Source organism: Sebastes fasciatus, chromosome 24, assembly GCF_043250625.1.
Source record: "Sebastes fasciatus isolate fSebFas1 chromosome 24, fSebFas1.pri, whole genome shotgun sequence".
NCBI lineage: Eukaryota > Metazoa > Chordata > Actinopteri > Perciformes > Sebastidae > Sebastes > Sebastes fasciatus.
This window is the reverse complement of record NC_133818.1, coordinates 17020476-17034919: the sequence shown is the minus strand read 5'-3', so window position 1 is coordinate 17034919 and position 14444 is coordinate 17020476. Positions and strand designations below refer to the sequence as shown.

Below are 14444 nucleotides of genomic sequence, written 5' to 3'. Positions count from 1 at the left end.
GGTGTGAGGGAGGACTGTAAGTAAAATTGTTAGCGGGAGAGAAACTGTCAAACATCTAACTCATAAGGGAGGGGAGATGAAGGCTATACCACGGGGGTTTAAACACAGAGCTGATGCATGACTTTGCTACTGACAGTCTAGGCCAAGATCATTTATACACTGCAGTCGTACTCCGCAGTTTCGGCGTGCCCTCTGGCCTATTCTGTGCAGATTCCTAGGCCTGGATGACAACACAAACTTTGCTAAAGTTTAAAAAACATATCAGAGATCTCCTCCTGTGTGCGTTCCACCTTTCTTGTCTTAAATAAATATAGATTTCTGTCTGGCAGGATGCCTCTCCAGCGCCGTGTGAATGTGACGCAGAGCGAGCGGCCCCGATAAGTGCTGCAAAGCGTGCCGCCGGGGGCTGCTCCCCGCTCGCCTCCTCCTGATAAGATGCTCCGAGCGAGCCCTGAAACGCCAGGCATGGCGAAGCCACGGAGCATGTCACATGAATCATGGATTTCTCCCCCCCCCCCACACACTCACACACTGCACTTAAGTCTTTAACAGGGTGCTTGCAAAGTAGCATGGCATAAAATCCAAAAGGAAAAGAGTATTGAATGGAAAGTAGTGACTACAGTAGTGGAGGCTTTTAACACCGCCCAGGGGGATCTGAGGAGTGTTTGGCAATTTCACATGGCTTCAACCTCAGGGTGGAGGAGCCATCTCCAGGGATTCTGGGGAGCTTGTCAAAACATACGGTCACACAAACATACAAAAAGGCGCACACACACACGTTTTACTATACCTGCAAGGACCTTCAGTGAATAGATCAATGATCTAAGAATAGAGCCGAACCAAACCATCCGTTATCTGTAACCGCTTATCCTATTCGGGGTCGGCTGGAGCCGATCCCAGCTGACATTGTGCGAAGACGGGGCACACCCTGGACAGGTCGCCAGACTATCACAGGGCTGACACATAGAGACAGACAACCATTCACACTCACATTCACACCTACGGGATATTTAGAGTCAACATCTAATCTAACATGGACTGTGGGGGGAAACCGGAGCACCTGGAGAAAACCCACGCTAACACGGGGAGAACACGCAAACTCCACACATTGTCATTAACGTAACCTATTCCCCACTGTAATCTTATAGGATAATTCTGGTTTATTGTAAGATAAGGTTTTCATTTCTATCAGTTATGATAACTCCTGAATGCTATCAGAGTTGAAGTTTACGTCAGTGGCTTCGTCCCGTCCAGCCAACGTTACCTGAGATGGCGTTACGTTTGCCAAACACACATCCTCATTCTAAAAGCGCTTTCTCTTGTAACGGGAAAACATCAAAGTATTTAACCTAAGCGATCAAACCAAATCTATATAGAGTGCTGAAGTTACTTAGTTAGGTTTAGGGAAAAGGATTGTGGTTTGGGTTAAAAAAACAAACGGAGGTGGTGTTACTTAAGTACGGAATTCACATGACAAAAAATACTTAGGTTTCGGAGTATTAAATACTTGACAAATCTCCCTTTGAGGTACATTTTGAACAGATAAAAAATGTGTGATTCATTTACAATAAATCGGGATTAAATATTTTAATAGATTGACAGCCGTAATAAATATATTACTTCTCTAGACATACTTAATCCGGTTTACATTCAGTTTATCCATTTGAAACACTGCCAATTTAACTTGCACTATTTGACGTCTTTGATTCTCATTTTGCTTTTACTTGTGTGATTTTCCTTTTTTTATATATACATTTTTAATGAGCATTGTTGAAGGGTACCTGAGACCCAAGATTTTCATTGCCAACGATGCTTGCTATGACTATACATTGACTATATTTATCATCAACACTGATTGGACATTCCCTTCAATCTCTCATTGCACAGAAAAAACTGTGTGCGCTAAAGCACGATAGGTCAAAGTTGGGTATTATACCATCCCTGTCATTTTCTCCTCTAAGCATGTTTGGTTTAAAACCCGTATGAATGTGTGACATTGTTTTAGCGACACGTCTGAGATCTCAGCAGTTAAATCGTTATCATATCCAATAGGAATGACGGCTGAAACCACAATAATAAGCCTTCAATTGAAATGTGTATTATTCTTTAACAATAGACGTCAACAAAACAACAAGCCTCCAACAAAACAACCGCCCTAATAACTTATTGAGACTACAATTGAGTCTGTTTTTCCAAAAACAAGTCAAAGAGATTTGCCAACAAGAATAATGGATAATTTCACTTGTTTATGAAGCAAATCAGCTTAATTCAAAAAATCTTGATAATAGTGCAGCAATCTGCCTGATTCTGCTTTGTGTGGAGACAAAAGGAAGCTGCGGAGAGAACGACTGAACTCATCTCAAACCCGTTGGCAGAAGTTGTGCTTACTGTAAGAAAAATAAGCTCCTAATGAGACTAAATTGTTAAGATGATTTCTGCAGAGAGGAGCACTTTAGATGATCGTCCACATCTATTAAACCTCGCGTCGGCTTTTTGTATTAGAAACAAACGCGCAATGTAGACACTCAATGATGCACATTCAAAGCCGCCACACACACACACACACACGCACGCACAGATAAAACTTGTAATGGCGCCGGGAGCGGTCTGAACCGGTTCTTCATCACCGCCTTATCTGCAGCCGTTTTGCCCTAGATGCCCTTCATCATGCAAATATTAAATGGGAAATGTCTCATTTATCAAGCATGGTGCAAAAACCACTCTGCAGGGAACATTATTAATAACGCATTATCTAAAAACATTTCAGCTCTAAATGGGAAAGAACGGAGCGGCATTCGTGTGCTAAAAGATAAAAATCCAGAATTAATTTGACCTTTCAGGAGTTTATTCTTTTTAGTTTGATGCGTAAATTTAAATTCTTAAGAACCCAGTCTCATTAAAAAAACAAGAGTATTTTACTCTAGCATTTGTTAATAACTATAATTACACTTTATTATATTGTTATAATAATTCAACTTGAAAATGTTGGCAGTCCTGACACTCTTTGCTTAAAAAACGGGCTCAATCTTGCCCTCACACTGAGAAAAAGCCATTAATGGTGTCAGCGTTAGAGCAGAAAGTGACATAATGACAACTGATGGAGCTTTTTGACACTAGAAATATATTTAAATACAGTTTTGGTACAGTTTGGCAGAATAAAGAGTGTATTAGTGATGCTTACGTTGACAGTTCTTGCTGTTTATGGACCATTAATCGCTGCTTTCTTCTGCAGCCAAGCAGCATTTTCATCCCCCCTATAGAGAGGTGCAGGAATGAGTCCTAAAACCAGGAAATTAGTTAGCTTTTTAGCACTTCTAGTTCCCTCTTCTCGAAGTCAATGGGTTTTTTGAATGGGTTTTTAGTTAGATGCCTGAAATAAGGTCTGTGGCTCAAGAGATTTTAACGTTTTGTTCTACAATATATAAAATACGTTAGTAAATATCCCTCTCGTGAATTTTTAAACTTTTCCTAGATCTAATTGGTAAGGTTTAGGCAACAAAACAACTTCCTTAGGTTTAGGAAAATATTATGGTTTGATTTATAATAACTCCAGAAATGGCCTAACTTAACTTTTGGAAGTTACGTGACAAAAACGACTTAGTTAGGGTTGGCATGTTGGAACGGCGGCGCTCGTCAGTGAGAGAAATCACTCTGATTGGCTGTTCAGTTTAAACGAATCAGCGCACGAGAAGAGAAACGGAAATGAGGAAAGCAACGAGTAAAGTAAAGAGGAAAAACACAGAAGTCTTTTCTCATTTTTTCATCTTCATCTCATCTGTTCGTTCCCTTGTTTCCCTTTTGAATGATGAATACAGACTACTGCCACCTGCTGGTGGGAGAGTTATTTCATCTCACGCAGGAGCAAAACGTACGTGGTAGTTGGCCGTCGGCTAAAGTCTTTGCGGTGTGTTCCAGTGCAACTTTTTGGACAAGACAAAGGAGACGCAACAGTCGGCTTTCGTCACCGCTAGTTCTTTAATGTCGGGTTGGTATGTCTGGGCCTTAAGTAATAAACATTTGTTTATTTTCTGCAATAATCCAAAAAACAAAAGGAAAATCCCTTTTTTTTTTTTGAGGGAACCAGGGTGATGCTAACTTCCTGGTTAGCCAACAAAAATACGTCATCCCTGCAGCAATATTTAACTTTACATAAAACTCCTACGGACAGCAGCTCAGATCCACAAACCAAATGCCAGCATAGATGCTCTCCTGTTATCCCTGATGCCTCTCCTATTATATACTGTATGTCATCAATCTACAGTATGTTTTGCAGTTTATTACAGAGGTTATGCTTTTTCTCATTCCTCTTATTTTCCATAAAAATCAGTGATAGCGTATTAGGTTTCAAGTCAACAGAAAGAAAAGAATGAAAGAGAACAATGCCATGAGGTGTTCAACCTCAAATTACAAAACCCCCTTTAAACAGGACGCTGTATTTCTACTGCCAACAGATAAAAATACGCAAGCTGAGGCCGACTGCAGAGGACTCTTCTGTCTGCAGAGAGATGTGTATCTCTGCTCCTTCTATGATATGTTTCTCCCAATATGGCTGCTGCTGAATGCTGCTGAAAAATGGAGAGTTTAGAAAGAAGCACCTTGCTCTTTTACCAAAAACCTGACATTTAGTGTTGATGCTTCAGATAGCTGCAGAGTTATCTGCGTTGTTGAATGCCGTTTACATTTAGGTCTCTGTGGAAATGATGTAAAAGACACCACCAAAACAAAAACTGAGAATGCAATGCTGCTATTTCTTTAAAGTATAAATGGGGGATTTATTTTCTTACAGCAATAAATGACCCAGAGACTAAAGAGTGAGATATAATCCCTGAAGACTGATAATAGCTGGAATAGCGCCTCACACCTTCTTTTGTCACATCGTTCATCTAATTTTGTGCTGAAAATCATATTTCCTTTGCCCATTCTATCACTTATAATCATGCAATAATATACAATTGAGAAAGGAGGCATTTATTCCATCTACTGTCTAAGCTTGCAATGTCTGTGATCCTAGAATTTATGCTTTATTAATATATCAGTGCAATGTATTCTCATACAACGGTTTCGAGAAGTTATTCCTCAATTTTCGTGCAGCAGCACGTGTCAATTTCTGCTCATTACATGCATACAGTCTTTTCAACATAAACTTCCGTTTTCACAGGAAACAACTTGGTTAGGTTTTAGGCAACAAAACTACTTAGTTAGGTATAGGTTGTGGTTTGGGTTCAAATAACACAAGGGCTGGTACTTAAGTACGGAAGTTACGTGACAAAAACTAATTAGTTTGGTTTAGGAAAACATTGTGGTTTGGGTTAAAATAACATCGTAAGTTGTGCAACATAAGTATGGAAGATACGTGACATAAACTACTCAGTTAGGTTTAGGAAAAGACCGCAGTTTGGGTTAAAAATAACTCCAGAAGTGGCGTTAGTTAAGTACCGAAGTTAAGTGACAAAAACTACATAGTTAGATTTAGGAAAAGACCGTAATTTGGGTTAAAATAACTCCGGAAGTGGTGCTACTTAAGTACAGAACTTACGTGACAAATAAAACGTTGACTTCTGGTTACACACGGGATATGAAGAGCACTCTCCTGGGTTAAAATCCAGTGTTTTTTGTTCCATCCATCCACACCGTTCCCTTCCTGCGCAGCATTTGTCACTCTTTATACTTCCTGGTTCTCCATTACGTGGATTAGGAATGATTTTGGGGTATATATACGAATCACAGTACATTACTTTCCGTAGGTATAGCTACAAACGGTGTTAAAATCATTGGATATGATGATAAGGTAAATGCCTACAGCGCAACATGTCTAAGTATCTTTGTTGGCAAATGTGAAATGTGAGCTAAGTCAAGGCTGCTATTTTCTTTTTGGGGAAGACAGAAAAACAAAGAAGCTTGTAGAAACATGGCTGACTTTAAATAAGAAGCCCTGAGCGAGGAACACATCTGCACACACACCTTGTCTTAACTTAAATGCCCTGTTCTCCTCCCGCCTGTGCTGTCAAGGGTAATAAAACTAACTTACAACTGCGTTTCCCCCACCGCACAGTGAAAAGCACGACTCCTCCCTCCCCCTTAACTTCTTCATTTAAATGTGCATTTTGAAGAACAAGCGCTTCTCCCATCTTGAAAGGATGTTGATGACTAGAGCACAAATCTCCATACATTTCCATAAGCGGGACGTGCACTATCCGAGTGATCTGTGAGGAAATAGCCGGCAGGTTTATGAAAATATAAATTGAGATTTTTTATTAGGAGTGCAGTAAATGAAATATGAAGCAATAAATGAAATATTTCCGTTCGGCAGAGATATATCATATTGATGCAGTTGTTATTGTTGTGGGCTGAGGGCCATTTGGACGTTTGAAAAACAGTTTTTTTATGAAATGGAATTTGTGCAGGTCCTTACAATAAAGCTTTACGGCTCAACATAAAACACTGTTCTCTGTCACGGGCGACGCCTTTACACTTAAAAGCTTTGGAGGAGCACAACATGGCAGATAATGTAAAATGAAAACAAACTTCTTGGATAATAGGAAACGTTTTGTTGTGTTATTTCAGGTTAATACAGATTGAAGGGTCAGTTCACCCAAATTAGGAAACAAAAATGGTTTTCACTTATCTTAAGAGGTATCTTATTCATTATGGTTTTATGTGTCCAGGATTGAAGATATCTTTGTATTTTGGCTACTATCCCAGTTCAATGGAGATGAATGTAATTTGGAACTACTTTATATCAAAGAAATAGTCCCTGTGAATGGTTAAGAGTGGTCTAAAAGGGAATATATTTGTGGAAAGAGATGTCTGATGAATGTACATCCAAAACTATTTTCAAGGCTACTAGAGGTAAGTGAGATTATTATTTTTTTTAATTTTGCATTTCCGTGAACCAACCCTTTAGGTCAACCGCCTTAAGGGGATTTATAGTTTTCTATTCAGGGGTTATGATATAGCAACATAGCCTACGCTGTCCATCCCTCGTTACTTGCTTCTATTAGTTGATGAAATCCAACGCTGAAGTCAAAACCAAAAATAACCCTTTGCATTAAGTATAAATACATCTTAAGTTGTCAAATAACCCCCGATTAAACTCATTTGTTTGTGATATTAAAATAACGTTGCTGTCACTCGTATGTTTTCCTCTCTCGTATGATTTTGCTGTATAGCCTTCCTAGAATACAACTCTAATGCTGTGTTCACACTACGAGCTACACAGCAACGGGCTACAAGTCATTTTCAACGGAAACCGGTGACGTGAAGCTACAAACTGACACCCACATCTTGTCGCTGTTTGACGCACCACAAATAAAGCTGTGCTTTTCTCAACTATTTTTGGTGCTCCAATGACGCGGTGAAGCGTCAACTCATGTGTTTTTGTTTCGCCCTGATCCGTTCCGTTTACGTCCGTCGGCCAGTTCCCAGTGCTGTTTAACGGCATAACTACGTCAACGAACGCTCGAGCAACACTTCAACGGCGACAATGTAGATGACCACGCCGGCCGTTTTGTTGCTGTTGGTCAGGACCATTTGGCGTCATTTTTCAATGCACTGGGTTTCCCTTCCACTTAGGTTTAGGCGACAAAACTACTTGGTCAGGTTTAGTAAAAGATCAAAGTTTGTGTTAAAAGTATGTTTGTTACGCAACTTCAGTTATGTAGCCTACGTTATGTACGTTATCTAATGTGTTCATATAATTCAACACTGGTCTTTCGCCCAGGAGGCCGCTGTTCATGAACCATGATGTTTTTTACTGAACCTAACCGTTGCGGTTTTTGTTTTGTTTCAATCTACAACTTTAACCACGTGTTTAAAACTGTTTAAAAGTGCGTCTGTAATCCGGGAGGAGATATGTTTCCATCAAAACGTAATTGAGAATGCCGTTTAGTTGTATGGGAATGTAATTTTGTAGGAAGCAGGGTTGCCTCCCTAAACGGACTTTGTAACTCTCGCGGATTGGTTTGCATTGGAGTTACTTGAAAACCTGGTATGTCTAAAGGGTTCTTCTGTATCAAGCGCCGAGGGCTGTGACAAAACATCAGTATTTGACGTCCTGCAAATGAGACCGGAAAAACAGGAGCATGTGTGTTTAAAGGTTTCAACATCCTTACCAAAGACTTTGAGGAAGATCTCCCTTTCCTGCGATCCCGCCTTGTTGGTGGCCTTGCAAGTGTAGGTGCCCCCGTCGCCCTGCCGGATGTTGCGGATGGTTAACATGCTCCGCCCGCCATCCAGCCTGTTGATAATGTACTGCTCCGATGGCTCCAGCTGCTGCCCTTTCCTGCACACACAATAAGCAGGAGCCGCAGATGAGCGACGGCGACGGCAGGAAAATATGGCAAACAACTCACACCTGACAGTGACCTCCGCAAAATTCACACTGCGGCACATGTTTGATGTTACAGATGTATAATCTTAGCACTTTGGGTGTCAACTGATCCCGTAAAAAGAGAGGCTAAGTGCAGACAGCTTGGCTCTGAAGCTATTTCTATCTCTATGGCACATAAACAGACGAAAACATGACAGCACTTTTTATAGACACCCTTTCAAGTGTGATAAAGGTATTGTTTTGGATATCATACCATAATTGAAATAGTTCTATGAATCATTTGTAGTATGTCATCAGAGTTCTTCACACTCGACTACGACTTCTCAAACTCTGCCACGCAGAAAAATATCTTCATATTCTCAATCAATGTTGGAGTTCTCACTTGTGTTGTTGTGTACATTCAGTTATGGACTGCAGCGCTCTCTAAATGACTCCGGTGTGGTGTGGAATACAGTGCTGACTTAATGTCTTTTTTCTTATTGCACTCTGTTGGGAAATTAGCCAGAAAAAAAGCAACAGCTAAACTGATCCATGTCTATATTTAAGCGTCATAGCAGAAGCATAATGGTGTGAAGCAGGTTTGCAGCCTCCCCCGCTTGTTTATTTACCGCAGCTTAACCAGCCGTGTAATCTATAAGGTTAAAGGGATCGCTAGTTTTGGGGGACTTTTTCCCCCCACATTTTAACACAGATTTAGAAAAACCCTTGAGTGATTTTTTATGCCATTTGCATGCAGGCTAAACGTATGACATTAGCTCAACGACTGGATGTATATGGGATCAGCATAGACTCCCAAAAATAAAGGGAAATACACCTTTAAATTCTTCAAAAGACGCATGGATCTTTAACAAACAAATAAACACTAATTTTATTAAAGGGATGGTTCAGATTGTTTTGAAGTGGGGTTGTAAGAGTTACTTATACACTCTCTTACACCTGTAGGTAAAAGTTATCATGGCTACTGGCATTGTTTTTAGCGTTTTTAAATATCTTAACAAACATAATTTTTTAATGAAATCATGAATAATATATGATCTTTAAAGTGACTATTTGTAACTTTCAGAAATGCTTCTCAACAGCGACACTTGTGGCCATGAAATCAACTAAAGTCAGCGTCGGGCTTGTGCTTGTGCTCGCTCTAAATGGACATGAACGAGCATCGCTCAAAACATTGAGGCGACACACGTCAGCTAAAAGCACAATATCACTCTATATTTCAGCTGCTTGGCAGTAATGTTAGCAGACCAGACGAAGGTCTCTCCATGAATCAATGCTGATACTGTGTTTGTTTCTCCTGCCTCAGCGCAGGCTTCAGCAGCGGGGCTCCCCAGCGCGAAACTCATCTCCCTCCGCCTGCAGCCGGAGAGAGCAGGAAGACACCGGCAACCGGTCGGTAACGAGACGGTAACGTTTCTCTCTGCGTAGCCCCGTTACTTCCCAAGACACGGGAAACCTCTGTTGGTCTGGAGGAGCTGCAGCATTTATTTCTGCACAAACGTCCACTTTAGCTAGATATTCACTAGATATTCTCAGAGCTAAACTAACTCTTCTGCAGTGTGGAGTGAGCACGCGTTCACGTCTAGAGGTGGAGCGAGTACGCGAGAACGCGCGCGCTGTCTGAGTGAAGGCGAGCAGGCAGAGGAGACGAGACAGCGGCCACACGAGAGCGCGCATATGCGCCGACCCGCTACATTCATACACTTAGAAAGTTACCAACAGTTCCTTTAACATGTCTACCATTAAATGAATCAACTTATGGCATTGCCTCTATGATGATTCAATGTGGATGCTATCGGATTGAATTCAGACCGTGCACAGAATGATGTCCCACAGGCTCAGTCTGGTGCTACACATTTATTTAAGATGTTCTGCAAAATGTAAAATAATGCTTTAGGTTGACATCGCTACACAGTGTATTCTGCTTCTATCTTGTACACAGAGATTCTCATTATCTCACTTATTCACGCGAGACTTCCCGGTGACGCGCCCTTCACCTACACGGCTTCTGTAGCGACACTGCCACCTACTGGCGATTTACTGGCACAACACCCTAATAATGACACTGGCAATACATAACACTGTACCCTAAATTATAACTACATTGAACTCTTTCTTCTTATAAACACATATGAACATGACAAACTTTCTTCATTTGCATTACACCCAAGAAATGGTTCTGTTTTATAACCTACATATGACTGATTGTGCCACACACACGTCTGCCATGCTTTCTACAGCTACAGGTAGAGCTAAACAGGAAGTGACATCGCGGCATGACAGGAACTGACAAATAACATGAATTTACACATGAATTTTCTTTAACTGTAAAGTAATTATTCACACCTCGTTTTTACAGATAATTCCATCATTATCACTGGAGGTGAAGTTAACGCGGGTTATTACACGGCTTTTTTGAAAACTCGATTCTGATTGGCCAATCACGGCATTCTATGGTCTGTTATTTCTTTATAGCAGACCGTTGCTATGTATAACAGACCGTTGCTATGGGCGCAGTTCTGATCTTGGACGCTGGCAGACCGTTTTTATGTCAAATTATGGATTTCGTTTATTTCACAACAATGACCGGCTCGCTGTACATTATCTATTACTTAACGTTAATGCAGAGATGACCGGAAGTAACCAGACGTGCAGTTCATAAAACAGATATATGTCACACTACATTGTGCAAGCAGCGAATAAACAATGAGTTAAATGACTGTGCCATGTGAAAGGGGACACTCATAGTGCCCCATCAGCAGAGAATTATCACCCCAACTCTTCAGTTCAACTCAGCTTTAGCATCTTTCAATTGTTTCGGTTTTACAGGCCGGAACTTTAATGTTTTGGTTCAGTCCCTCCGCTCTCATCAACTAAGTTGGCAGCGAAATAGCTTGGATAAATCCACTGTGCACTCCCTGCGTAGCACCAAATAGCAGACTTCTCATGAGTTTCTCCCAAACAAAGCTAAAGAGTGAATATTGTATTTAAATGGACACTCAAGACGGCTCAAAATGAATGCTAATCTTGCTAAGAAATAAAGTACAAAAGAAAGTAAAGTATCCTTTCAAGATAGAAGTAGAGGTTTTATCAGGTGGAAACAGAGAGTCTGGAGGTCAGAGATGGAGGCTTGGGTTGCGGCTGGCAGATAAGTGGTTTGAACCACCGAATCAGCTCAGAATATACAGATGGACAAAATGAATAAGTAATGTTCTCTTCTCCCTTAACAACTACAATCTATGTGTCCTTGAGCAAGGCACTTAACCTCCAGCTGCTTCTTCGGTTGTACTCTTACAGCTCGCAGGTGAGTGCATGTAGTTGGATGCATGAGAGATATTCTTCAAAATAAAATCATTATGCCTTGGAATAAAAGAATACAAACTTTACTGACACATAGAGACAGACAACCATTCACGCTCACATTCATACCTACGGGACATTTAGAGTCAACAATTAACCTGCATTTCTTTGGACTGCGGGGGGAAACCGGAGCACCCGGAGTAAACCCACGCTAACACGGGGCGAACATGCAAATTCCACGCAGAAGGGCCCAGAGCCGGGTTTGAACCTGGGACCCTCTTGCTGTGAGGCGGCAATGCACCGCCGTGAAGCCCCTTTTTTAATCCGCCCAAATGCTATTTACATACCCTGAAGTATGACGAATAGGTATGAAAACATTCTTATTCTTACCTGTTTATTCAATATGAATCATAATGCCCTCAATCTGAAACTGCCGCCTTGTTTTTTAACCTCATAAGCTAGTGTGTAAATTGAATTCAAAAGCTTAGAAGCACAGAGCTTAGAATAACGCATACCTCTAAATATATTTAGAGACTTCTCTGTATAGTCTCAGAAAGTATAGTCTATGAATAAAAAATAAAAAACAATCTTATTATTTGGGGGATTTCAAATGTGCAGATTTCTCGACTGTGCAGCGAGGCTTGGGCTTCAGCCTCACTGTACTGTAGGAAGCGAGAGGGAGGATAATTGAAAGTCGACGGAGGAAACACCAAAGCCAAGTAATAATAACTCTGGCGAGCCAAAGAGGAAATGAAGAGAGGCCTCATCTTTGGAACGGACAGTCCAGGACGGGCTGCAGCGCTGAATGTCATTATACTGACTGACTGCTGACAGGTAGTCCATTACCCAAGACGCACAGAGGACGAGGCGAAAACCTCGCGCTGACAGGAAATGCAACTGGGAGGCTGGAGGACGCCGGGAGGGGGTGACATCAAAAGGGAAACTAAATTGGGTTGTGATTGTTGTTTACGCCTAAGCCGATTCTTTTGTTGTGATGCGCGCATTTTAATTCTGTAGTCTGGGAGTGACACGCGGGGCTTACTGACCTGGGAAATGAAGGAGCACACAATGAAATGGTTGACAGCCAGTGGATGCTGCAGAGTTTAAGATCAATGTCGATGTGCAGCTGAAGAGATCTCTAACGTAAGAGGCAGCAGTCTACCCTTGACAAATACTTTATTAAGCCTTTCAGTAGAGTTTAATAGAATGGTATACATTAATAGACATTAATAATAATCATTATCTTCACATGGACGGGTTGACTCCCTCCTCCCAGCAATCGTCAGCAAAGCCCAGATTTTTTGATGGTTTCCAAAATAGGGCTGTCACTCGATTCAAATATAAGTTTATTAAATATAAGTATTTAATACTCTTATCAACTAATGCTGGCAATATAGGCAAATCTGCTGCTTTATGCAAATGTAACCCATTTTCATTCACATATTCAGAGGTCAAGGGATCCCTTTGAAAATGGCCATCACAGTTTTTCCTCGCCAAAATTGAGCGTAAATTTGGAGCGTTATTTAACCTCCTTTGCAACAAGCTACTATGACATGGTTGGTACCGATGGATTCATTCGATTTTCTAGTTTCATGGCAGTATCTTCACTCTAGCTTTAAAACTGAGCCCGCTACAACCTCCGAAAGATTGATTACGATAATGCACTAAAGAAATTAGTGGCGTTAAAACGAATCTGCGTCAACACGTTATTATCGCGTTGACTTTGACAGCCCCAGTTAAGAGTGGTTTTCACATCCCCCCCATCGGCTCGGAAGTCCATCCTGGCCGCACCAATTTCAAATCGTAAATATTAAACATGTAGATATCCTGTTGTGTGTGAGGAACCCCAAGGGCAACCGATGACGCAGTCACATGGGAAAGAACGAATTGAAGTTGACTGAAGCAGAAAGACAACCAAATCGTTGCTCTCCACACACTATAGGAACAAAACTGTTAAATTCAACATAACATGTCATTATGCGCGGGGTGTCTCACATTTTCAATATCTGTTAAGATTTGAAAAGTCTTTTAGTGTGGGCCAGCCTTAAAATCGTTATTATGATACAAAAAAAGAGACAGTGAGTGAGATAATTATCTTGGGGAAGTCACAATATGAAAGTAAAACTAGATCAATACATCACCTCTCACCCATCACCACTGTGAAATTTGCTGCATTGTATTATGCATGCTGTTAAATCATTAAAATCACATTTTCCTGCTGAAAGACAAGGTAACATACACCCAGGAGTAAATATAATTTCTGCTGTTGGGGCTGGAAACTGGAGAGCAAGATGAATGAGACTTACAGAGTTGAGGTCGTTGCCAGCTGTGCGCTGTCTTCAAATTTTGTTTGTACTTCGCTAAGTGATGCATGTGCCTAGTTTTTTTAGTTTTTTTTCCTGCAATGATCAACTTCTCTTTCAAAGTGCTACACAAGAGACTTCAGTTCTCATTAGTGTCTGTATCAGTCCTGGAGACAATGTCACAGGAAAACCGAAATCGGTACTTTTAAAGAGCGCCGAATCACGTTAAATTAATGGGTGCCAATTTTTATTACCTGAGAGCGCATCTGGTTGAGAGCTGGCATTGGGCGAAGGCGGGCTACACCCTGGACAGGTTGCCAGACAAACATTCACGCACACATTCACACGTACGGGAAATTTAGAGTCAATTAACCAAACTTGCATGTCTTTAGACTGTGGGGGGAAACCGGAGCACCCGGAGAAAACCCTAACAAACACGGGGAGAACATGCAAACAAACCTGCAACCCAGTGGATAGCAATTATTGAGCTACAAAAGATTGAGAGATTTACTGTA

General features: G+C 41.1%; 1 protein-coding gene across 4 annotated transcripts in view; it reads right to left on the bottom strand.

Moving 5' to 3' along the window:
• Nucleotides 1-14444, bottom strand: part of ncam2 (neural cell adhesion molecule 2) — a 349407-nt gene that overhangs the window by 59295 nt on the left and 275668 nt on the right. For all 4 annotated transcript variants that reach the window (XM_074627437.1, XM_074627435.1, XM_074627434.1 and 1 more), the window contains exon 7: nt 8112-8281. In XM_074627437.1, coding sequence (XP_074483538.1) covers nt 8112-8281 — 170 coding nt within the window. The remainder of the gene's footprint in view (nt 1-8111; nt 8282-14444) is intronic.